The sequence below is a fragment of the Ornithorhynchus anatinus genome, chromosome 11 (assembly GCF_004115215.2).
Source record: "Ornithorhynchus anatinus isolate Pmale09 chromosome 11, mOrnAna1.pri.v4, whole genome shotgun sequence".
Classification (NCBI taxonomy): Eukaryota; Metazoa; Chordata; class Mammalia; order Monotremata; family Ornithorhynchidae; genus Ornithorhynchus; species Ornithorhynchus anatinus.
The window spans coordinates 50,458,065-50,484,965 of NC_041738.1; the positions used below are offsets into that span (position 1 = coordinate 50,458,065).

The 26,901-nt window shown below is 45.8% G+C and overlaps 1 protein-coding gene across 1 annotated transcript in view; it reads right to left on the minus strand.

Annotated features, from left to right (window-relative positions):
- Positions 1 to 26,104, minus strand: part of BCO1 (beta-carotene oxygenase 1) — a 42,764-nt gene extending 16,660 nt beyond the window's left edge. Inside the window, exons 1-7 of the mRNA XM_029075628.2 lie at positions 25,868 to 26,104; positions 19,049 to 19,177; positions 14,454 to 14,583; positions 12,150 to 12,297; positions 9,511 to 9,658; positions 5,422 to 5,642; positions 3,989 to 4,249 (exon numbers count right to left, since the gene is read on the minus strand). Of these exons, the coding sequence (XP_028931461.1) occupies positions 3,989 to 4,249; positions 5,422 to 5,642; positions 9,511 to 9,658; positions 12,150 to 12,297; positions 14,454 to 14,583; positions 19,049 to 19,177; positions 25,868 to 25,931 (1,101 nt within the window). The 5' untranslated portion in view covers positions 25,932 to 26,104. The remainder of the gene's footprint in view (positions 1 to 3,988; positions 4,250 to 5,421; positions 5,643 to 9,510; positions 9,659 to 12,149; positions 12,298 to 14,453; positions 14,584 to 19,048; positions 19,178 to 25,867) is intronic.
- Between the last annotated feature and the right edge of the window lie 797 nt (positions 26,105 to 26,901).

Genomic DNA, 26,901 nt, shown 5'->3' on the forward strand with positions numbered 1-26,901 from the left:
GTAGCTTGAAGGCAAGAGCTTAGTCAGTCAAGTAATGGAAGATTTAAGTTTGCAAGTACTTCATCTAAACGTACAAACCTAATTCATTAGTCAGCTTTTCCCCCTCTAGACTGTAAGCTCCTTGTGGGCAGGGATTGTGCGTTCCAATTCTCCCAAGGTCTTAGTACAGTTCTCTGTACTCAGTAAGCACTCAATCTTATTATTATTATGGTATTTGTTGAGCACTTACTATGTGCCAGTTGCTGCACTCAATAAATACCACTGACTGATTGATAGAGCTCAACTCCTCCAAGAGAACTTCCCAGACTGAGCTTCCCCTTTTCCCTCTGCTCCCTCTCTGCTCCCCGTCTGCTCCCTCCCCGCTTCCCCCTTCACTTCCCCTCAGCCGAGCCCCCTTTCCCCCCTTTCCCTCTGCTCCTCCCCCTTTCCCTTCCCCTCCTCTCAGCCCTGTGTTTATTTGTATATATTTTTATTACCCTATTTATTTTGTTTATGAGGTGTACACCCCCTTGATTCTATTTATCGTGATTTTATTGTCTTGTTTTTGTCCATCTGTCTCCCCCAGTTAGACTGTAAGCCCGTCACTGGGCAGGGATTGTCTCTATCTATTGCTGAACTGAATATTCCACGTGTTTAGTACAGTGCTCTGCCCATAGTAAGTGCTCAATAAGTACTACTGAATGAATTAATTTATGGTAAGACACAGCTTATCCAATAATAATGATGATGGTATTTGTTAAGTGCTTACTATGTGCCAAGCACTGTTCTAAGTGTTGGGGTAGATACCAGGTTGTTCCATATGGGCTCACAGTCTTAGTCCCCATTTTACAGATGAGATAACTGAGGCATAGAGAGTGAAATGACTTGCCCAAAGGCACAAAGCTGACAAGTGGCAGAGCTGGGATTCAAACCCATGACCTCTGACTCCCAAACCAGTGCTCTTTCCACTGAGCCACACTGCTTCTCAATTTTCTAGACCCTTGTCAGCCTGCAGGCTTCCAAAATGCTTTTTTATGTCTTAGTTACACAAGTTTCCCAGGATGGCTCCAAAGAGGGCAAAACGTTCCCCAGCCTGGTAGAAGACATCGTACAAATGTGCTCTAATTCTCTTTTAGAATTTTACATTTGGGATTTACATCTCCTGATAGTAACTGAGTGATTCGGGAGGTGCTCACACACATTGCAGGACACAAGAAGAACCCAGCATGCCAAAGCCTCCAAAAGTGGTCCCCGGGGGTCTGGAGGGCTCTAATGCACCTCTGTAGGCTCCCCAATTTCTGGAGAGAGACCTGAGGGGAATGGCAGGCTCTGATTATATCAGGCAGGGCCTGAACTGAATATTTACAGGGGAGAAAAAGTGCTGTTGCAGTGGCATTTTAATGGTTCCAACACTCCCAGTGATTTTTACTTTAGCGTGGCCTCGGCCCTAACCTCCTTCCATCCTGTTATTTTTCCTTCCACTGGCCGAGTCTTCCCGGGGCACGCCGAACCCCATTTGGCAAAATTGTTCAGCATTTGGGAGTTGCTGACAAAAGCGGACTTGCTGATTAGTTCAGATTTGCGAATCTGAAGGAATATTCAAGATGGTAGGGAAGGGGTGATAGGCATTAAAGTTGAGATTGTGCAGACAGGGTATTATCCTGAAGAGAGAGACAGAGTGTGTGTGTGTGTTCTGATTAGCCCGAGAGTCAGTCTCATTAACAGCTGCTTCAAGGTTCAGATCCCCTCCTCACCTCACTTGACAACAGCCCATCTTCTCTGTCCCAGGAACCCACAGTGTCGGTGTTAGTTAAACCCGTTAATTAACCCCCTACTCTTCATTCTCTTTCAACTCTCACATTCAGCCTACTGCCATATCCTACCAGCTTTTCCTGTGCATCAATCAGTCGATCCGTCATATTTGTTGAGCATATTGTATTAAGTGCTTGGGAGAGTATACGCAACATGGTCTAGTGGAAAGAGGGCGGGCCTGAGAGTCAGAGGGCCTAGGTTTTAAACCCAACTCTGCTAGTTGTCTGCTCTATGGCCTTGGACAAGCCAGTTAACTTCTCTGTGCCTCAGTTACCTCGACTCTAAAATGGGGATTCAATCCCTGTTCTTTCTCCTACTGAAAGTGTGGGCCCCATTTGGGACAGGGACTTTGTCCAACCTTTCATTCATTCATTCAATAGTATTTATTGAGCGCTTACTATGTGCAGAGCACTGTACTAAGCGCTTGGCAAGTCGGCAACAGATAGAGACAGTCCCTGCCGTTTGACGGGCTTACAGTCTAATCGGGGGAGACGGACAGACAAGAACAATGGCAATAAATACAATGGCAATAAACTTGTACCTACCCCAGCACTTAGAACAGTGCTTGACACACAGTAAGCACTTAAACACCACTAGAACTAAATACAATCTGAGTTGGCTGACATGATCCCCTCCCTCAAGGATCTTCCTTACAATCTCCTGCATCCTTCCCTTCCTCACCCACCAAACTACCATCCGTATGAGATCTTATTTTGTCATAAGATTATTACACTGACCTTCCTCTCTGTCTTCCGGATTTCCAAGGCTCTCTCTCCAAGCTATGAATCGGTAATATTCATCGAGCGCTTACATGTGTGCAGAGCACTGTACTACAGTGCTTGAGAGGAGTAGCTATATAACAGAGCTGTCAGACAATGTTCCCCGCCCACATGAGTTTCCAGTCTAGAGGGAGCTGACAGTCCTATTCAGGAGACGGCTGCATGACTCTTCTCCCTGAAGCCTCGCTCGCCTAAATCTCTCCTCTCCACAAACCCTCCCAGGGGCTGCAGTCAATCAATCATCGTATTATCAAGTGCTTCACTATGTGCTGAACACTATGCCAGGCGTTGGGAGAATACAGCTCAACAGAGTTGGTAGACACGGTTCCGCTGGCCCACGACAAGCTTAGGTCTTAATATAGACTTCCTATGGTTCTGCCCATCAAATAAAACTCCTCAGAAACAGCTTCCAGGCTTTCCACCCCCTGCCCTTGCCCTGCCTATCTGCTCTCTTGACCCACTATTCCCCACCCTTCGCTGTCTTCCCCCCCTCGCCAAACTACCTGCACCTGACTTTCAAACTGTCCTCCCTCCTCTCTGGGCTCACACTGTTCCTCAGGGCTTAAAGCTGCCTCCCTCTCTCAATCAGATGGGCCACATTCAAATCCCTCCCTAGTACAATGCATTCTTCCAAGGGAGCACTTGATAAATGTTCTACTCAGTGTCAATTCTGAGAGTGTTCTGAGATGGGTCAGGTGTTGTTTATATATATATTTTAAAGTAAAAAGGAATCATAAAACCTGAGAATGCTGGGCCCCTTGCCAGCCAGGGGGAGGTATCCTAATTCCCACCAGCATTTAATAGGGTGTTCTGCCATTAGTGAGAACTTATTAAATATTATTACTACTAAAAAAGGTTATATTATTGAGTTGAAAGATCAGGAATCATCTATACCCTACTACGAGGGTATCGTAGTTCACACCGCTAAACCACTTTTGACAGGGAAGCTGGATGGCCTAGTGGAAAGGGCAGGGAGTGAGAGTCGGAGACCTGGGTCTTAAGGTCCTAATCCTAAGCTCCGCCACTTGTCTGCCGGTGACCTTGGGCAAGTTCCTCCAACTTCTCTGGACCCCTCAGTTACCTCATCTGTAAACTGGAGAGTAAGAGGGTGAGCCCATGTGGGGACACAGACTGTATAACAGCCTGATTATCTTATATCTGCTCCAGCACTTAGTACAGTGCCTGGCATTTAGTAAGCACTTAAATACCATTTAAAAAAGGCATCCTTTAAGATCGCCAGTAAAAGAGATTCTACAATATTTGTTCAAAAAGACTGCTCAGATAATCGGCTGTTTCAATATACTAATGAGTATTCACCATAACATTTACATGGTGCCCCAAGCCTAAAGATACAGTTCTTTCAGTCTAATTAGAAACGAAGGTTTTTGGGGTTCACTTAAAAAAATGGATCATATTACCTTGTCAAATCTCAGAGGAACAGCAAATCGGATGAGGGTCGGGGTAGAAGTAAGTTTGGAGTTTTCTTCAAAGTTCTGATTCAAGTTTGCTAAGTAGAACATGTTGTAAAGGCTGTTGTCCTTGTAGGAAATGACATCAAACACAACGTGGCCCTCTTCTTCGAAGGCATTGACGTGGTGGAAGACGACAACAGCATCAAGTATAGAGACTTGGTCGACAGCGATTTCCTTAGTCCTTCGATCTATGATGTGAATGTAAGTCTGAAAAGTGGGCAGAGACACTTGTTATCACAGTTCCTAGACTTTCCAAAGCCATCACCCAAAAGAAGCAGTGTGGTCTAGTAGATAGAGCACAAGCCTGGATATCAGAGGGCCTGATTCTAATCGGGTTCTGCCCACTTCCTTCACTATCACTTCATTTCTCTGTACCTCACTTACCTCCTCTGCAAAATGGAGATTAAGACTGTGAGCCCATGTGGGACAGGGATTGTGTCTAATCTGATTAATTTTATATCTACCCCAGGTTTAGAAAAGTGCTTGACACATAGTAAGCACTTAAATGCCATTAAAAAAAATCTGGACATAGTCCTGTCTCACCCAATCACATTTCTCCTATTTTCCTATTCAACTGTGCTTAAACCAAAAGCTTTCAACATAAAATCAGCCATAAACAATTGGAGGAATAATTTTCTGGGGTCATGAAAATTTTGCCTACGGAACACCAATAAATTTCGTATATCTGTGTATCTCCTAAGGATAGTTTCTGAGGTATAAGTGCTTTTCCTTGAAACCATTAGAAATTTAATGGCGACAATATCTAGAAACAACCTGATTGAACGATAAAAATAGTGGCGCAGGAATAGGTGCTTAGAAGATCAGCTCCATGGTGAACCCCTGCTGGATCCTTGGAGACAGCGATTAAGAAGTGAGAGTTCCCATCAAGCCCATGGCAGCAGTAGTGTACATGGGGGGGAACATTGTGGGGTCCTACAATAGTAATGTGGGAGCCAGGATTGCTGCTGGGGGGTGGGGGGGAAGGGTGCCTCTTTTCTGCATCTCTGAGTGGAGTTTCCAATCCCTCAACTAGACTCCTTCAGAAGGCTCTAGTTGACTAGAAGCAGTGTGGCCTGGTGGAAGGAGAACAGGCCTGGGAGACAGAGGACCCGGGTTCTAATCTCAGTCTGCCACATGTCCGCTGTGTGACCTTGGGCAATTACTTCATTTCTCTGTGCCTCATTTCCCTCATTTGCAAAATTGGGATCCAATACTTTTTCTCCCTCTCTCTTAGGGTGTGAGCCCCATGTGGAACCTGATCATCTTGTATCTACCTCAGCTAAAGCACAGAGCAAGCACTTGACAAAAACCATTATTATTAATATTACAATTATTATTACTGTTTCAGTAGACACAGTAGCTCCCATGTGGTGACCTACCTTCTCATCTTCATGGAAGCTAATGCAGGAAGCCCAGCTGACCCCTCTGATGTAAGCCGTTGCCATCTTAAGAATATCCAGTTTGAATGGTTGCTCAAGAAAAATGATGTAGTTTTCCGTGACTCCAAAACTATGGTAGTAGCTTGGGTTGAGGAGTGAGCGAGATGGAATGGAGCAGAGCACTTCTATATGCTTCAAGTGATTTTCCTTCTTCTCTTTATCTAAAGAAAACTGCAGAACATCAGTCCGGGCCAGAGCCATGCAGGCTGAAAATATGGGCAGATCGAAGAGGGTGGAGACAGATTCACGGGCAAGAGGTCCATAATAGGTGACGTGGAGAATAAGTTGTAGAAGAAAAAATTAGGGATGTTTTATGACACAACTCTGTGTATTGCACTCTCCCAAGGGATCGGTATGGGGCTCTGCATATGATAGGCACTCAGTAAATACCACTGATTGGTTGATGGTACTCCTTAAATATTAGGGTGGATATCGGGGAGGACAACCAAGATGAGGTTCCTACAAGCATCCTGTTGCCACTGTCAGAGACAGAATTTGGGTTAGGACAGACCACTGGTCCGACCCGGAAACGGCTCGCTGTGGGTAAGGAATGTGTCTGTCACACTGTTATATTGTACTCTCCCAAGCGCTGTGCACACAGCAAGTGGTCATTAAATACTATTGACTGTTTGACTGATGGCCCACCTTCAAGGTAGTGGCTGTCAGGTCCAGGCTGGCCTGGAAAATCCTGTCATTTGAAGATAATTGGGAAGAGAATCACCTATTTGGGTCTGAAGCTGCCCTGGGCAGGCCTCGCATCAGGTGTCTTCCTATAACGAACCCCTTGATTCTATTTATTGCTATTGTTTTGGTCTGTCTCTCTCCCCCGATTAGACTGTAAGCCCGTCAGTGGGCAGGGACTGTCTCTATCTGTTGCCGATTTGTACATTCCAAGCGCTTAGTACAGTGCTCTGCACATGGTAAGTGCTCAATAAATACTATTGAATGAATGAATGAATGGTGTGATGCCAATGTAATAGTTCTAACACCTCACCCAACTTAATTCTATCTCCAACCTCACCCAGGGAACCCTTGCAACGATTGGCCCAATTGACAGACAGCGTTTAGGCTTCCCTCTTCCCACCGTCCATTTCGGAGGATCCCCAGGGTCTGAGCAGTTGGAGGTTGGGGGTGTTGAGGGGAGCGCGAAGCCTCCAGAAACCCTAGGTTGAACCTGTCAAACCCTGGAGCCAATCATGAGTCTTGACCGGGGTTCAACTCCACCAAAACTACCCTGCCTGAATGGCCACGGTCTAGCAGGTTTCAGCCCCTTCCTCGCTAAATGATCGCCACAAGCTCTACTTGAAAATGGTCTCATCCATTAGCACCACTAGAACCCAGGCAGAATCAATTACATTGTTTCAACCCAGAAAGAGGCTTGCCAAGGGCATCGACTCCAGAAGGGTTGAGAGGCAGCTTGGAGGAGTGGGTGGAGCATGTGCCCAGAGTCAGAAGGATCTGGGTTCTAATCCTGACTCTGCCACATGCCTGCTGTGACTTTGGGCAAGTCACTTCACTTCTCTGGGCCTCAGTTACCTCATCTGGAAAATGGGGATTAAGAGTGTGAGCCCCAAGTGCGACAGGGACTCTGTCCAACTTGATGAACTTGTATCTACCCCAGCATTTAAAGCAGTGATTGGCACGTGGGAAGTGCTTACCAGTTACCATTATTATTAGGGGGACATTATTATTGGAGTGATAACCTATCTGAAAAGTAAGGGCTCACTTTTTTTTTTTTACAGTATTTGTTAAGGTTTTACTAAGTGCCAGACACAGGAGTAGATACAAGCTAATCAGATTTGACACAACTCATATCCCACATGGGGCTCACAGTCTTCATCCCCATTTTACAGATGAGGTAACTAAGGCCCAGAGAAGTTAAGTAACTTGCCCAAGGTCACATAGCTGGGATTAGAACCCAGGTCCTTATGACTCCCAGGCTGTTGCTCCATCCACTGTTTCGCTGCTCAAAAAATGGAGTGCTTGCTACAGCTCATCCTCTCACCTAACGTTCATTTGCTAGGAACCCTACATACCAGAGGGTACATCCTCTGGCTGAGGATCTACACACAAGACAGGGGGTCACTCCCACGGTGACTACCTGAAGCTCTGTCCTTTCCAGCCATGAAGAAGGGGAAGGCAATCTTATAACGAAGTCAGCTGGATCACCCAAAACTAGAATTAGCAGCCCCCAGCTTGTGTGCCAAAAGTTGGCACCAATCAATAAAACACTTAATACAGTACCAAGAACTTAGTACAGCACTCTGCACCCAGTAAGCGTTCAAAAAATGTGACTATTTATTGAGTACTCTGTGCAGCAAACTGTACTAAATTCTTGGGAAAGTACAATAGAGTTGGTAGACATGATCCCAATCCACAAGGGAGAAACAGAGGGACCTAGTGGACAGAGCCTGGGCCTAGGGATCAGAAGATCATGGGTTCTACTCCTGGCTCTGCCACTCATCTGCTGGGTGACCTTGGGCAAGTCACTTCATTTCTCTGGACCTCAGTTACCTCAATCTGTAAAGTGGGGATTTGTGAGCTCCATGTGGGATAGGGACTATGTCCACCGTGATAAACTTGTATCTACCCCTGCTCTTAATACAATGCCTGGCACATAGTAAGTGCTTAGCCCTTGGGAGAGAACAATACAAATAGAGTTAGTAGACAGGATCCCTGCCCTCAAGGATCTGACAGTCTAGCAGACCAGGCAATGACCCAGCTATGGCAAACAGGTGCCCTGCAGCTGGGAAAGGGCTCCAGCTAACCAGACTTTAAACTCAATGCTGTGGGGAGGGGAGGGAGACCAGGGGTTCGGGAGAAATGACATTTGACTTGTTTAATTTGGCTTCCAGGCAATCGGCATGACCGGCACGGGCTTATCGCTGTTCTAAGCCCCACCCAACTCCCAAATGAGATATCTGCAGAAGCATTAAGTCCGTACTTAGACCCATCATCAGAGCATCAGAGCAAGCACTTAGGTTGCAAATGCAAAACCTAAGCAGGGATGCTGATGCGTGACGCTTGTAAGGGTGACTTCATTCGGCTTCCAGCATGACCCAAGGGACTCCTGGCTGACAAACCCCAGTCCCATCCCTCTTGAATGCTAAGGTGACCTCAGGATGTACAGAGTTAGAGGTTGGTCCCATCAGATTATGGTGTATCTACCCCAGCACATAATAAGCCTGAATAAGTCTTATTACTTGGAGTTTAATTTCATGAGCGCTTACTTTGTACAGAGACCTGTACTACGTGCTTGGGAGAATACAACAGGGTCGGTAGACATGTTCTCTGCCCACAATGAAGTTACAGCCTAGAGATGATAATGATGTTGATGATTAGGAATGGATTTTCAAGAGCTTAGTACAATGGCATGCATACAGTAATCACTCAAATACAACTGATTGAGGTCGAAGATGAGGCAAGCTGCACTAGAGAAAACAGTTTGAGGGATAGGGCTAAGGGTGGTTCTTCCCAGGCCTGGAACTCTCTCCCCTTTTATATCCAAAAGAAGTTGGATAACTCTCCCCACTTTCCAAGTCTTATGAGAAGCACTTCTCCTCCAATAAGTCTTTCCTAATGAAACCCTAATTTTCACTTCTCCCACTCCCTTCTGGGTCTCTCTGGCACTTGGATTTGTACCTTTTCTACACCCCTTCCTCAACCCACAGGAGTTATGTAAAAATCCATAATTTATGTATCCGCATTAACGTCTGTATCCCCCTTCTAGACTGGAAACTTGTTGCGGGCAGGGAAAGTGCCTACCGATTCTGTTACATTGTACTCTCCCAAGTACCTAGTACCGTGCTCTGTAAGTGTTCAATAAATACCGCTGATTGATTTGACATGCACAGCCAGTACCTCCCCAGTCCCTCAGGGGAGAGTCTGGAGACTCTTTTTCTATCTTAGCCCTGGAATGTCAAATGGGATTGGTTCCAATCAGGGTCGAAAAACCCTGAAACAAAGCTGATTCCTCTATTCGACCCCAAACAGCTCGCAAAAATCAGCCCGATGTGAGCCACCTCCTACCTGGGACGTCGGAAGGGATCTTAAAGACCACATATTTGGTCTTCCCCTTGTCGACTATAGATGTGCCCATGTTGAGAACGTTTCCGCTGACGTCATAATGGGGATGAGAAGTTGCCAGGTTGATTGCTACATATTTACTGTAATCAACCTACAAGAGAGAGCAGCCAATTTATTAGCCTGACATTGTCGAGGAGAGTTCTCTCCCTCTAGACTGTGAGCTCATTTATGTTGTTGTTTTTTTAAATTGTAATGGGTCAAGCACTTACTAGGTGCCAGGTAATGTACTAGGTTCTGGGGTAGATACAAGCAAATTGGGCTGGACAGTCCCTGCCCACGTGGGGCTCAGAGTCTTAATCTCATTTTACAGATGAGGTAAGTGAGGCACGAGAAGTTAAGTGCCTTGCCCAACATCACATAATAATAATAATGGTATTTATTAAATGCTTAACATGCCAAGGATTGTGCTAAGCTCTGGGATAGATACAAGGTAATCAGGTTGCCACATGGGGCTTGTGGTCTTAAACCTCATTTTACAGATGAGGTCACTGAGGCACAGAGAAGTCAAGTGACTTGCCCAAAGTCACACAGCAGACAAGCGACGGAGCCGGGATTAGAACCCTCGACTTCTGACTTCCAAGCCCGTTCTTTCCACTAAGTTACGGCCGCTTAGCCAGAACGAGAACCACGGTCCTTCTGACTCCCAAGCTAAGCTTGCTTCTCAACGTGGGCAAGAAATATGCCTGTATTGTAGTCTCCCAAACTCTTAGTACACTGCTTAGAGAAGCAGCGTGGCTCAGTGGAAAGAGCACGGGCTTTGGAGTCAGGGCTCATGAGTTCGAATCCCAGCTCTGCCACTTGTTGGCTGTGTGACTGTGGGCAGTCACTTAACTTCTCTGTGCCTCAGTTCCCTCATCTGTAAAAATGGGGATTAAGACTGTGAGCCCCACGTGGGACAACCTGATTCCTCTATGTCTACCCAGCGGCTTAGAACAGTGCTCGGCACATAGTAAGCACTTAACCAATACCAACATTTATTTATTTATTTTGCTCTGCACGTAACAAGTGCTCAATAATTACATTGATTGATTGACTGAGAGCTTAGTAATCTCCATTAACTTCCTGTCACATTACTACCGACCCTCCAGCTGAGAAGCTCACTGTGCTCTTTAAAATAAATGAAGCAGTACAACCCTTGGGTTAAGCAATGGCCCGGGGGAGTTGAGGGTTTTGAGTTCTGATTCCAGCTATGCCTCTCTCTGGGTGGTGTCTTTGACCATAAACATCCACGCCTATTTTGTAGGGTTATGAGGAAGGGAACAAGATATCAAACACCCTCACACAAGTGAAAACATCAGTTCATTGCAAAATAATAAGCACCTACGGCCTTAATAAGAAGGACAAAAAGACTGAGCGAGGAGAAGCAGAGACTGAACTGCCTGTTTTCTTTCCCTGGAATGTTCTCATAGCCCAGTCAAAGATAATATTCCCCTCTGCTCACCTGACAGCTGTAACAATCCCCACTATTATAGGATGTCTAGACCAGGTATATCTCTGACCTTCACGGACAGAAAAATCTGTATTTTATTTATTTGTATTGTCTATTTGTATTGGTGTCTGTCTCCCTCCCCCTCTAGACTGTGAGCTCATTGCAAGCAGGGATTGTCATTACTGTTGAACTGTATTTTCCCAAATGCTTAGTAGAGCGCTCTGCCCACAGTAAGCGCTTAATATGATTGAATGAATGTACCAGTTGAAAATGAGATGAACAAAAATTCTTAAGACATCTTAAAATAAAAGCACTTTTTCGGTGGGCCATCGGAGATTGATTTATTTTTAAAATGGAGTCATCAGGACCCTCTGATTAGTTGGGTAGGGTCGGCTAAAGTCATGACTGAGCAAGCAGAGGTCTTGAAATTCTCTGAGATGCAACATCCAACATCCCTGCAACCCTTCTTATCTGACATCAGCGGTTTGACTGGATTTTTTTTAATGGTATTTGTTAAGCACTTACTATGTGCCAGGCACTGAGCTAAGAGCTGGGGTAGATACAAATAATTATTTTGCACACAGTCCCTGTCCCACATGGGGCCCCGAGTCTTAAAACTCATTGTATAGATAAGATGAGACACAGAGAAGTGAAGTGATTTGTCCAGGTGACTTGCCCAAGGTCACTCAGCAGACAAGTTAGTGAATCAGGATTAGAACTCAGGTCCTTCCGACTCCCCAGCTCTATTCATTAAGCCACAGTGATTCCTTTGATCTCTACACGAGCCCACTCTCTCCCGCTCTTTGGGCTAAAACAAGACGGATCTGTGATTGTGACCCCTCAGGACTTCTGCCATACCTATAATGTATTTTAATGTCACTCTCTCCCTCTAGTCTGTAAGCTTCTTGTGGACAGGGAATGTGTCTATCGACTCTGTTATATTGTACTCTCCCAGGTGCTCAGTACAGAGCTCTGCACACAGTAAGCATTCAATAAATATGATTGGCAGTGTGGGTCTGTGCTCCTGTTATACACCCCCTACCCCCATACTGCCCAAGGACACTCAGCTAGGAACTTTTACTTCTTAGCTGCATGGGTCAGGAAATAGCGACAAAAGGTCAACGGTCACTACTGGCTACCTATTCCACAGTACCTTCTCCAGTGTTTCTAGCGTTTGAGGGTCGATTTTCCTAATGAAGTTGGTCTCCGTCGTAGCGTAGAAATCCTCCCCGCATTTCATGATGTTGATCATGCAGTTGTCTGTGAACTCTGGGATGGTATGCGACAGGTAGGAGAAGGCTCTTGAAAAAACAATGATCGGTATGGTATTACTCACTGTTATTATTATTATTATTATTAGTGCTAATAATAGCACTGGTACTTATGAAGTGCTCACTATAGGTCAAGCATTGGGCTCAGTGCTGGAGAAGATACAAGATAATAAAATCTAATACACCCAAGGCTCACAATCTAAGAGGAAGGAAAAATGGGCCTTTTATCCCCATTTTACAGCTGAGGAAAATGAGGCAAAGAGAAGTTAAGTGACTTTCCCAAGGTCACACCAGCGGGCAAGTAGCAGAGCCAGCACTAGGCACTGGGTTTCCTGATCCTCAGTCTTGCCCATGCCCTTTCCACTTGGGCCACGCTGTATCTCATAGTTGGCTCAAGGTGGTTATTTCTTAGCTCTTTTACTCTCACATCCCGACGGTTAGAATTTCCTTGGACATCCTTCCTACCAGTTAGTAATGTGCATTCAACAGAAGAAAAAAAAAAGAAAGAAAAACCATGCCCTTCTAAGCCAGAAGGTTAAAGACGCTGTACCCAATCAAAAATGGAAGAGAAAGGAGGGGTGGAGAACCAACTCAAACGAAATGATCTTCATGTATTGGAGAGAAATCAAGTCACCTTAAAATAGGAAAAGTGGGTGGGAACCTGTTAACTTGCACTCCCTCTACTGTTGGTTTTTGGAACTTCAGTTCATAAAATTCCCGGGTTGATAACGTAACCATTCAATAGTATTTATTAATAATAATAATGTTATTTGTTAAGCGCTTACTATGTCCAGAGCACTGTTCTAAACGCTGGGGTAGATACAGGGTAATCAGATTGCCCCACGAGAGGCTCACAGTCTTCATCCCCATTTCACAGATGAGGTAACTGAGGCACAGAGAAGTGAAGTGACTTGCCCACAGTCACACAGCTGACGAGTGGCAGAGCCGGGATTCGAACCCATAACCTCTGACTCCCAAGCCCGGGCTCTTTCCACTGAGCCACGCTGCTTCTCACTTATTGAGCGCTTACTATGTGCAGAGCACTCTACTAGGCGCTTGGAGCGGACAATTCGGCAACAGATGGAGACCATCCCTGCCCCATGACGGGCTCACAGTCTAAACGGGGGAGGCAGACAGCAAAGCAAAAAAGAACAAAATTAAACAAGACAATATCATCAAGATGAATAGAATCATGGAGATGTACACCATTAACAAAAGAAATAGGGTAATAAGTAATATATACAAATATGCACAGTGCTGAGGGGAGGGGAAGAGCAGAGGGCAGGGGGAGGGGGAATGGGGAGGGGAGGAGGAGCAGAGGAAAAGGGGGGAAGGGGGCAGCTGCCCACAGAGGTAAGTTGTGGGGGAGTGGGGGGCAGCTGCCCACCTAGTGAAAAATGGGTGGCTCTGGACGAGCCAGTGTTGCATGGGTCCTGTCAGGGAAGGGAAAAGGAGAAGGAGAGGGAGAGGGAAAGAGAGGGACGCATCCTTTAGCAATAATTCCATTCTATAAACTGGTGACTAATCCCTCATTTTCCCTATTTGCCCTCCTTTCTGCATCATCTAGGCACTTGGATCTGTACCCCTTAAGCATTCACCCCACCTTCAGCCCTACAGCACATGTGTGTATCCCCATACTCTTCCATTTCCCCTATCTGTAATCACTTGTCAGCTGGGTGACTGTGGGCAGGTCACTTCACTTCTCTGGGCCTCATTGACCTCATCTGTAAAATGGGGATTAAGACTGTGAGCCTCACGTGGGACAACCTGATTACTCTGTCTCTGCCCCAGCATGTAGAACAGTGCTCGGCACATAGTAAGCACTGAATAAATACCAACATTATTGCTATTATTACCCCAACACTTAGAACCGTGCTTGGCATATAGTAAGCACTTAAATACCAATATTAGTATTAATGTATTTTATCGCCTGTCTCCCCCGCTAGACCCTAAACTCCTTATGGGCAGGGAATGTCTAGGAACTCTTGTAGATACAAAAGCTCTCCAGAGAGCTTAATACAATGGTTGGGAGGCAGGGGGAAGTGCTGAAAATGAGACTGGAAGGGGAGGTGAGGGAAAGGCAGAGGGAGAGGTCCAGACTTCCGAGTGACTATTCAAAGCACGACCTGCTTAGTCTAAGCAAGAAAACAACTGAAAGCAAAACCAGATTTGAAACCAGGACTTACTTGGCAAATATATTTTTGCAGGGATCTGGATAAGCCATGGTTCCAAACTCAGAAACCACGATCCTGTTTGCTTCAATGTTGGAATTGTAGGTGTCGCTTCTGAGGTATTTACTTCGATAGTGCACTTCACCTTAGAAAAGAACCACCCGAATCTGGTCAGATTAAAATTCGCTAGGTGCTGTTAACGTTACATTTTTGTCAACTGCTTTCCATTGTGTTTTAGCTCACTTTACCATGTTATTCTACCTTGAGAAAATATAGTTATGTGTGTGCATTTGAATAATTGAAGCAGATGACCCAAGCTAAAGACACCTCATTTGATTTTGCATTGCTCACCTGTCAGTTACATAATAGAATAGTGCATTCTCCCAACCCAAATGTATGCTAGAACCTCCGCAAAGATCTAGAGGGTTTTAGATCAACCCAGAGAATGTTAAAACCCAATCATTACAGATTTGTTCAAACCTATTCAACTCAGGCTTAGTCCTTCAGGGCCTTCAAGAACTTTCTTTTTCCCCAAAAATGAAGAACAAGTCCCCTTTATCTTGGGCTCCACTGTATTTCAGATTAAAATGGCCCTTTTTTCCCCCTATGGTATTTGTTAAATACTTACCATGTACCAAGCACTGTTTTAAATATTAGGGTAGACATAAGGTAATCAAGTTAGAAACAGTCCCTGTCCCAAATGGAGTCTCACAGTCTTAATCCCCATTTTACAGATGAGGTACCTGAGACGCACAGAAGTCAACTGGCCCTGGATGAGCCAGTGTTTCATGGTCCAATCAAGGAGGGGGAGTTAATTAAAAGAGCTGCATTCTCCAGCCATAATTCTATTCCTCGATCTCAGAACTCCCTCCCCCTTCACATCCAGACCACCATTCTCCCCTTCTTCACCTCCCTACTAAAATCACATCCTCTCCAAGACGCTTTCCGTGACTATGCCCTCATTTCCCTATTTGCCCTCCCTTCTCCAACACCTTGGATCTGCACCCCTTAAACTCTTGATATTCATCTCATCCTCAGCCCAAGAGCACACAAGTGGCAGAACTAGGATTAGAACCCAAGTCCTTCTGACTGCCAAACCTATGCTTTGTCCACTCAGCTATGCTGGTTCTCTTAAGAGAGCTATGGGTTGGGCTTATTGAAGGCCTTCCCCTCACAACTCATCAATTAGTATCACATGATGCTGAAGAGGAGCAAGGGGCAACAGCCGTCCAACCACTGAATGAGCATTTACATACATTTGCAGCATGGCCTAACTCTGTTTATTGCCATTGTTCTTGTCTGTCCGTCTCCCCCGATTAGACTGTAAGCCCGTCAAACGGCAGGGACTGTCTCTATCTGTTGCCGACTTGTTCATCCCAAGCGCTTAGTACAGTGCTCTGCACATAGTAAGCGCTCAATAAATACTATTGAATGAATGAATGAATGAATGAATACAGCACGGATTTAGTATTCAGGAGGACCTCGATTCTAATCCCAGCTCTGCCACTTGTCTGCTGTGTGACCTTGGATGAGTCATTTCACTTCCTCTGTGCCTCAGTTACCTCATCTGTGAAATAGGGATTAAGACTTTGAGCCCCATATGGGACAGAGACTGTGTCCAATCTGATTAGCTTGTATCTACCCCAGCACAGTGTTTGATCTACAGTAAGTGCTTCACAAATACCATCATCGAATTACTATTATTAACTAAAAACTGGGGAAAATCAATGATAGGTGATGAAGATACAGCCTCTGGCTAGCCTATAAGGGGCTCTCAATCTCAAAGGGGGGAGACAGAGAAGCGATGTGGCCTAATGGATAGAGCACAAGCCTGGGAAGCAGAAGAATCTGGGTTCTAGTCCCGGAGCTTCCACGTACCTGCAGTGTTACCTTGGGCAAGTCACTTAGCTACTCTGTGCCTCAGTTACCTCATCTGTAAAATGGGAATTGACACTGTGAGCCCTATGTGGGACAGGGACTGTGTCCAACCTGTTTAGCATGTATCTACCCCAGCATTTAGTACAGTATCTGGCACATAGTAGGTTCTTAACAAATATCATAAAAATTAAAGAGAGATAAGAAAGAACATGAATAAGTGAAGTTTCTTGCCCAAGGTCACAAAGCAAGTACGTGGCAGAGCCGGAAATGGAGCCGAGGTCCTCCAGCTCCCAGATCCGAGCTCTTTCCACAGGTCACACTGTTCCCCTTAACGGAACCAGATACCAAAATTCCAGTCCTAAAGACTCTTAGCAGAAAAGGAAACAGTGTGGCCTAGTGGATATAGCACAGCCCTGGAAGTCAGAGGACTTGGGTTCTAATTCTGGCCCTGACCCTTGTCTGCTGGGTGACCTCAGGCAAGTCACTTTGCTTCTCTGTGCCTCAGTTACCTCACCTGTAAAATGGGGATTAAGACTTTGAGCCTCATGTGGGACCTAGACTGTATCCAACCTGATTACTTTGGATCTTAGAACAGTGCCTGGCACATACTGAACGTTTAACAAATACCATAATAGAAAGAAAGCAAGAAGAAAAAAACAAGCCCTGGCAATTCTGGGCCATGCAGAGGAGCAGAGTGAGCAATCAAATTCACTGAGTGCTTACACTGTGCAGAACACTAAGTGACTGGGAGAGTACAATATAACAGAATTGGTAGACAGATTTGCTGTCCTCAAGAAGCTTACAGTCCAGAGAATAATCCTCCCCATTTTATTACACTGGGGTGGGGAGGAACACCACCATCAACTGTGCTGAGGCCGGGGTAACGGGGGGCCCTCCCCAAACTCACCAACCCAAACTCACCAACCTCCTGGAAGCAGAGATAGGTCACTCTTATGTCAGCTGATGCGCACCTCTAAAGGAAGGGATGTACCTAGGGCAGCAAAGGGCAGGGTTCTGCTGCCATCATTCGCCCACCAAACCACCACCCTTTGGGGTGCCATCCCCTCCCACCTGGGCAGTGGGAAGGGTAAAAAAAAACGCACCCAAAATTGGGGTGCTGGAGGTGCCGGGGATTGGTCGGAGAATGCAGAAGGAGCTTTCTGGGCCCTTCAGGTTGCCCGACCCCCTTCCACACCCAGGGAAGAAGTAGTCCAGGTGTTTTCTAAATGATGTCACCAAGCACACCCCGATTAGCCGGACGCCCTGGCCCCTGACATAATCTGTCCCAAAGAGCTGAGTTTGGTTTGTTTTACTATGTGAACACCCCATCTGATCGCCCAGGCCGCTTCCTATAAATGACATCCCAGCTCAGAGCACGGAATTCCCCAGGCTCAGGTGGAATATGCCGGTGGCAATTCTCACAGCGGAAAGCAGCTCACCCTGATGAGGCAGAGAGGCAGCGTGGCCGAATGGATAGAGCACAGGCCTGAGAGTCAGAAAGACCTGTGTTCTAATCCCAGCTCCGCCACTTGTCTGCTGCGTGACCGTAGGCAAGTCACTTCATTTCACTAGGCCTCAGTTACCTCATCTGTAAAATAGGGATTAAGACTGTGAACCCCATGTGGGACATGGACTGTGTCCAACCTGATTACCTGATATCTACCTCAGCGTTTAGGCACTGCCTGGCAAGTAGTAAGTGCTTAACAAATACAATTTTTTAAAAAAAGGGGCAAATGAGATTAAAGAGAAGGTTGGAAGTCCTTTTCAGTCTTGTGTTTTCAGGATCAGCTCTTCCAAGTGACACCAGAGGCTATTTCGGCCAGGATTTAGGGCTGAGAGTCCCCGGAATGTCACGAGAGGGCTTCGGGACGTAGTGGTTGCTATCAAAAATCCCAGCTCTCCTAAGTGACACCGGGTGCTAAATCCCCAAACCAGAACCTCATACCATAAAAATGAAGGGGATCATATTCATATTCTCACTCTCTGGACAGATTTTTCATTAGTAAAAAGGCCTCTATTGATCATCTACACAAAAAAGCAAGATAGTATTAATAATTGTGATATTTGCTCAGCGCTTACTGCTTTTTAATGGTATTTGTTAAGGGCTTACTATGTGCCAGGCACTGTACTAAGCAGTGGGGTAAATACAAAGGGAAGCAGTGTGGGGTAGTGGCTAGAGCACAGGCCTGGGAATCAGAAAGTCATGTCTTCTAATCCCGGCTCCGCTGACCTTGGGCAAATCACTTCACTTCTCTTTGCCTCTGTTCCCTCTTCTGTAAAATGCGGATTGAGACTGTGAGCCCCTCGTGGGACAGGGACTGTGTCCAACCTAATTTGCTTGTATCCACCCCAGTGCTTAGTACAGTGCATGGCACATAGTAAGCCCTTAACAAATACAGTTATTATTATTATTACAAATTAATCAGGTTGGACACAGTCCAGAACCCACATGGGACTCACAGTCTTAATCCCCATTTTACAGATGAGGTAACTGAGGCACAGAGAAGTCAAGTGACTTTCCCATGTGCCAAGTGTTGGGGCAGATACTTTACAATCGGATCAAACACAGTCCCCGTACCACCTGGAGTTCAGAGTTAAGGGGTAGGGAGAACAGGTATTTATAGATGAGGAAACTGAGGCCAAGAAAGGATCAGTGAACCTGCCCGTGGTCACACGACAGGCGAGTGGCGGAGCCGGGAATCGGTGATTTGGGACAAAGTGAGCCAGCTTACCATTTTTAATCGTAAAGCTGTGTAGTAAAGCCAAACCGTCGAACCAGTGGTTGTAACTGGTTTCCCCAATTGTGTGCATACCCGGGCCATTCCGAAGTAGAGTCCCACACAGCCAGGACGGCACCTCACCTGTGAGAAGAGAGAAGAGGTTTTGCTTTCAGAGTCTATGTCAGGAAGCGAGGAACCAACAGAAGCAGCCAGCAGACTCAAGGATCCCTGGAAGAAGGGAGGATGGGGCTAAAGGAAATTCTTTTAATTCATCTGGCCCACTGCTTTCCCAGCCTGATTCTTCCCTCTATCTTTCCACCCGCAGGCCGCCCGGGGTGGGCTCCTGCATGCTGACAAGTCCCTACACCACAGAGAAGGGTGGAACGTGGGGCACCTGGAGGGGTGGAGTGTGTCCTTTTCAATGCCCTCTAGTCTGCAAGCTCATTGTGGGCAGGCACTGTGTCTGTTTATTGTTCTATTCTACTCTCCCAAGTGCTTAGTACAGTGCTCTGCACCCAGTAAGCACTCAATAAATGCAACTGAATGAATGAATGTCCACACCTATACCCCTGGCCGCCTTCACTGAGGGACGCTCCGACGACGGACCTTCCTATCGCCGGCCACTCAGGGTGACCAAAGCACCGGATTGACGGTCCGGTCACCGAGACGGTCTCTGGAAGCCAGGTCGAGCTGGGGGCTCGGTCACTTTAGGGGAGGCTGCTGTTCCGGTCTCTCGATTTGTACCCTCCTGGGAAGAAATGGGCTCTGCTGAGCTTCTGGAATAAAGTCACAGGTCCCACCTATCTCAAGGTGAAAGAGATCTCCGGGGGGTGGGGCCAGAAGAGAGGACAGAGAGAACTGAGCCAGAGGAGGCGTGGGAGAAGGGGAAAGGGCACAAGAAAAGCAAGGGGGAGAGGTCTAGTGGGTAGAAGAAGTATATTACCGACTCTGTTGTATTGTGCTCTCCCAAGTGCTTAGTATAGCTCTCTGGACCCAGTAAGAGCTGGATAAATACCACTGACTGATTGAGATAAATACCACTGATTGATTAAAAAAAAAGAGACAGAGAGAGGGTGGAAATTGTACAGTGAGGAAAAAGAGAGTGGGGAGAGGAGAGGGGTTAAAGGACCGATCCACCCAGCGCTACCTCCCCTGGGGGGCAGGAATGGCCTGAGTGGACCATTTGAAAGGGGGCCACCCCTGCACTTTCTGCCACCACACCCCGATCGGAGCCTCTGAGGTGATGGCTGCCCTGCCAGTGGCCCTGACTGAACTGGAAACTCCCAGCACCGCGCAGCCCTAAGATCAATCAAGCAATTCATGGTATTTACTGAGTGCTTCCCAACGCACTAAGGGCTTGGGAGAGTACACTTGACCAGAGTCGGTAGACGTGTTCCCGGCCCACGGGGAGCGTACGGTCTAGAGGATGAGGTTAAATGGGGAAAACAGGCAATTTACTAAGTGCAGGTATTTACTAAGCACTTACTGTGTGCAGAGTACTGTACCAAATGCTTGTGTTCTCCCCAACCCTTAGTACAGTGCTCTGTTCATAGTAAGCACTCAGTAAATGTGATTATTATTATGACTGATGGTATATTAAAATTACTTGTATTAATTGTACTCTCCCAAGCGCTTATTACAGAGTGTGTACATAGTATGCACTCAGTAAATGTGATTATTATTATGATTAATGGTATATTAAAATTACTTGTATTAATTGTACTCTCCCAAGCACTTAGTACAGAGCTCTGTACATAGTAAGCACTCAGTAATTGTGATTATTATTGTTATTATTAGTATATTAAAATTACTTGTATTCATTCATTCTTTCAATCATACTTATTGAGTGTTTACTGTGTGCAGAACACTGTACTGAGCACTTAATTGTACTCTCCCAAGTGCTTAGTACAGTGCTCTGCACATAGTAAGTGTTCAGTAAAGTTTATTGCCATTGTTCTCGTCTGTCCGTCTCCCCCGATTAGACTGTAAGCCCGTCAAACGGCAGGGACTGTCTCTATCTGTTGCCGACTTGTTCATTCCAAGCGCTTAGTACAGTGCTCTGCACATAATAAGCGCTCAATAAATACTATTGAATGAATGAATGAATAAAGGTGATTGATAATTAAAATATTATTATATATTATTGTTATTATTATTATTATAACCACTGTGGATCTGATCATCACATACTATGTGCTAGGCACTGTAATAAGCACTGTGGTGAATACAAGTAAACTGCGTTGGACACAGTCCCTATCCCATATGGGTCTCACATCCTCAACCCCCATTTTACAGATGGGTAACTGAGGCACAGAGAAGTGACTTGACTTGCCCAAGGTCACACAGCAGGCAAGTGGTGGAGCTGGGATACAACACAACAGAGCTTCGGGGAGAGGCTGGGGGTGAGGGAGAGACCAAGTGGGGGCAGTTCAGTGATGGTAGCAGAAGCAGAGTCAGCTGTTGCTGTGACCGAAAAAGAGAAGCTAAGGGCCGCTCCTCATCAACCGCACCTAAACTGGGAGCCAAAAAAGACTGCCTTGGGCTTTCTGATGAAGCCCCCAAATCTTAATCATCCTCCCAGTGTAAGCAACATCTGGTCACTCTAATAATGGGAGCACTGCAGCGTAGACCCTCCGGTGCTCCCGCGAGCCACACCTAGGGGGGCCACTGGCGGCCTTTCTGCCTGAATTCCAGACAAGGAGACGCTCACAAAGTCACAAGTGTAATTCAGCACAATGTGGTGGCCTCCGAAGGGCCGTTTTGAGGAAACATGCAGATTCTATCTCTGCCGTTCCCCTCGACGATGGGCCCCGTCGTGCTCTTTCCACCACAACAGGGTAAGGATGAAGCACCAGGCCGAAGCCTTCCATAGATTTCAGAATGCTGGAGTTGGGGTTTTTGTGGCTCTGGCTGTTGTAACCGCTGGACTCTGAACGGCCCTGCCCGGAAGCCCGGAAATCTCAAACTGTAACTCCTGTGGTAGAGGGTAAGCTCTCTGGGGAAAGGGAACATGTCTACTGACACTATTGTTCTCTCCCGAGCACTTAGTACAGTGCTCTGCACACAGTAAGCGCTCAATATGATTGGTTGATTTTTTCTCATCTGTCTTTTTGCATTATTTGCTGCTTTCTGTTCCACCTTCCTTGTATGTTCTGTTGCCAGCCCCCTTCTCCTTTACTTAGACTATGAGCCCCTTAAGGACCAAGGACTTTGCCCCCTTCTTAATCTGTGTTCTTTAATCTCAGTGCTCTGTACAGCACTTTGCACATAGTAGGCACTTCATGAAAAGCATTACTATAATATATACTATGACCACTACATTGTGTAACTCTAGAGGAGGAAACCTTGAACCATCAACTTTCTCCAGAGCCTTTGTATTCCCTTCTCAGGTGAGTCGTGGATAGAGCAGGGGTTTGGGAGTCAGAAGGATCTGGGTTCTAATCTACTGTGTGACCTTAGGCAAGTGACTTCACTTCTCTGTGACTCGGTTCCATCATCTGTAAAATGGGGTTGAAGACTGTGAGCCCCATGTGGGTCATGGACTGTGTCCAACCTGATTAGCTTATATCTACTCCAGTGCTTATTACAGCGTCCAGCACATAGTAAACGCTTAACGAATACCATAAAATATCAGTGTGCAGTCTTCCTCAGTGTCCAAACTGTGGAATTTGGCAGCAGGGGCCGGAGCGGAGGGAGGCTAAGTCCTAATAAAATGATGGGTATAAGTTTTCTGGTTCCATATTGATATTGGACAGGGTGCAGATCAGTTCAAGACTGGGTTGCCCAGGATAAATCCAGATGACTGGTCCTCCAAGCTAGAACTCACTTCATCCCTGAAAGCCCCAAAGGATTTAGGGACTTGAGAGCAAGAAGGGTTTCTAGAAGAGATTTCTTACTTCTTAGGCATTTGTTTGGTGGCTAAAAGGATCCTGGGGCTGAGAGTAAGAAGGATTTCTGGAACAGGCGTCCTTCTTCCCAAGCATCTGTTTGGTGGCTATGCCATCAGTCAGTCAGTCGGTCGGTAAATCAACGGTGAGTCTGAGGCACCATGGAGAATTATAAACAAAGAATAAGATGCTATCCCTGCCGCTTAGAGTGATCACCCTCTAATGAGACAAATGGTTCAGTAATAGATTCCTAGATATACAAGCATCAGACTAAGAGCATGATGGATACAGAATTGCACAAAGAAGCCTGCATAATTTACGGAGATAGAGGGGAGATGGGATGTTCAGAGACAAGAGATCATCCGGATCATCCTTCTCTCTTCAGTCAGGATTCTGCACAAACAGGATCCTCCTTTTCAATTTAAACTGATTTTTTTTTTTACCAGACAACCCCCAGATTTTAACAGTAGTTTCTATTTTTTCATCCTTACTGAAATTTTGTATATGGGATTGAAAAAACATTTTAGTAAGAAAACTGAAATCGAATGCATTAAGGAAGATGTGATAAAACATTCTCATATATTTGCACAAAGCTGCTTGTGGCAGTCACACCTGGTTCAGTCTAGCAGGATACACGGAATAAGCAAGTGAGAACACATAAAGGCTCTGACGTGCTCCATAGTCTCATTCCTGCCAGATACATATTCCCGGCTAAAGTGGTAGCAAGAGGAAACTTGAAAAATGTGCACTACTAAATTGGGAAGAAAAGGAAAGAGTATAGGCCAGTGCAGATATCACAGCAGAGAGCGAGTCCCTATCAATCAGTCAACCAGTCTATGACATATATTGAGCACTTACCATGAGCCGAGCACTCTATTAAGTTCTTGGAAGAGTACATTACCAGAGTTGTTAGACACATTCCCTCTTAACCATCCGCTAAAGCAAGATTCAATTTAATGTTAAAATATTAAATTTGGTCTCTACGTTCTATGCCCCGAACAGTGAATTTAATCAGTCAGTCAAAGGTATTGATTGCGTGCTTACTGTTTGCGAAGCACCCTACTAAGTGCTTGGGAGATCACAATATAACAATAAACAGACACATTCCCTGTCCACATCGAGCTTGCGGTCTAGAGGACTTAATGGTCAAATGAAAAGCTTTTGGGACAATATAGGGAATACACCGATTTTAACAGTGACATCTTTTTTTTTCTTTTCAGCAAACCACAAAGAACACTGCCCCATCCTTCCATATGTCAAAAGAAATCCAATATTAATCCGGAAATGGATTTTTCCTACCGATTACCTTGTTTTGATTGTCACAGCAATTAACCCAGAAAAAAAAAAATAAGATCAATTTCTAAAAACTCATAAATGATGTCAAAAAGAAAATAATGTCTCTTCCGAAAGAGCTCAAGGAGAGGCCCCAGTTACCAGAACAGAATCAGGTACAGGGAATTATTTCCTCCACCGTTTATGAAAAACATCAATCTTCCTTAGGTTTAACCTGTCTGTTCACCATAAAGTAAGACTCCACTAACTTGGGAAAGAAAGATACCCAGTTGGCTCCTCTCACATCTACATGTTTCTTTACCATCTATCCCGTCTGGAGAGTCAATAGTGCTCTAGGTGCCCACTCGGAGCCTAAATTAGATGTCTACAAAGCGGCAGCAATGGGAGGAGAGGGAAGGTACTAAAGGAAGGCAAGAAATGATGGTGGGACCAAGGCAGAAGATCTGTTCCCTCCCATCTATCTCTAAGAATCGATCCCATCTTTTGCAAATGGTGTTGCAGAAAACATTCACATTCGAAGTCCATTAGCATTTCAGGAAAATCCTTCATTATGGATCAGCAGGGCTCATGTTTCCTAGCGCCTTCCTGATCCTGCTTCCCCCAAACCTGGATGTGCCTGCACTTGTGTTCTGATACATGGTAAACCCCACATTAACATGGTTCTCGAGAGGTTCGTTCTGCCGATCTCTCCCTTCTGCGAACACCCACCCTGCAGCCTCACCCCGACAGCCATCACCCGGCCCCCCCCATATTAAAGTTCAGTCACGTAATTAATCACCTGAGGATGGACGCCCCCACACCTCAGGCTCACAGAATCAATCAGTGGTACTTATTGAGCACTTACTATGTGCTTAGGAGAGTACTGTGGGTTTAGGAGAGTTCAGTACAACAGAATTAACAGTCACGCTCCCAGCCCATAATGAGCTTACAGTCTAGAAGGGGAGACAGACATTCATATGAATAAATAGAGAAGCAGCCTGACTTAGTGGATAGAGAGCAGGCCTGGGAGTCAGAAGGACCTGGATTCTAATTCAGGTTCCACCACATGTCTGGTGTGTAATCTTAGGCCAGTCACATAACTTCTATCGGCCTCAGTTACCTCATCTGTAAATGGGGATTAAGAGTGCGGGGCAGGGCCTGTATCTGACCTGACTAAACTTGTATCTACCCCAGCACTTAGAACAGTGCTTGGCACGTAGTAAATGCTTAACAAGTACTATTATTATTGTTATATTGTGATAATAACAATAATAATAATAAATAACAGGTCCAGGGAAACCCTCCTCCCCTTCAGGCCTGAATTCTGAGCCAAAGGCAAGCTAAAAATAGCCTTCTTCAACTCACAGATGGGGCTGTAAGAAACAGAGGGGACACCCACTTTCAATCAATCAATTAATCAATCAAATCCCTGGGTAGGGTGCAGGGGTTGACCTTTTCCCCGAGCCAGGAAGCGGGTGGCGTATGCTGTAACCTCCCGTCCTCATGGTATTCCCCGGTTCCTTCTAACTGGGGGAGTCCCCACGCCTCCCTATACTGCCAACTTCCAGTCTCTGCAGCAGTAGGGCCTCCAGCATTACCTTCAGTTCAGAGTTAGGCAAGCCAAGGATTTCATCTGCCTGAAATGGCTACAGTTTCCTAGCAGGGTTCTTACCTTTCACTTCTGCCTTCAGAGGAACTGGGTGTTCTTGCTTATTTCGGCCAAAAATCTTATCCATGGTAGAGGCACCCCCAGATGGCTCAGGTCAGGCTCGGGGACTGATAACTATAACAAGAAAAAGAAGAAAAATAGCAGCAACAAGAGGATTTTGCCTGTCCTTTTTTTCTCCCTCACATTCCCTCTTTCCTCCAGGAACTTGATGAAGCCTAGTTTCCCTCTTCACGCCCACCCCTCTCCTTCTATACTCTTTTCCTCCACACTGAAGTCCCCGGGGCCTTTATCTCACTGCGTAAAGGCCGGAAACAGTGCTTTCATTATTTATAGGAAGTCCTGGTCAAAGTGCAGTTCTAGCTAATTGCTGGAAGTTGTCAGTTTATTAGATGATCTTTAATCTTCTCCACACGCTCCAGCGTGATGTCCAACTCCTTCTCTTTTTCTTAAACTTAACTTTAGACCCGACGGAACAGGTAAATTTACTCGGAGAAAGACTATGAGTTGTTTTGACTAGCAGTTACCTCAAATGACCCTCTGAGACCTTGGAGATATTTCTGAGGTAAAATCCAAGAAAGGGGACTTATAGAATGAAGACTAGAAATAAGTTGGGAATCAGAAAACCTGGGTTCCAGCTATGGTTCTGACAATACACCTCACTTTCTTGGTCTAGGAGTATTTACTTCCTAAGCATGAGGTGAAACAGTGGGGATCTGTGTTGTGAATGGCTCGGGATGGTAGGGGTCGGGGGGACAGTGAGGAGACAGTGAGAACCCGTAGCAGAGCCAGGGTTGATTCATTTGGCCGGAAGTTGCGTCTCCTCTCCTAAAATGGGAGGAAAAAATTGGGACTCCACAAATCCTACTCCCCTGTCATTCCTGGTTGTAGCATTCCTTAAATAGTTCTGAGAACGTATGGGATGTCACTGGGAATCAAGGATTAAGGAATGGGCCCTCTGACCAAAGCCTGGGAAAGTGCAGAGCATTCAGAAATCTAGCTCTAATCTAGTTGGCCGCCATGTTTGACAGCTAATTATC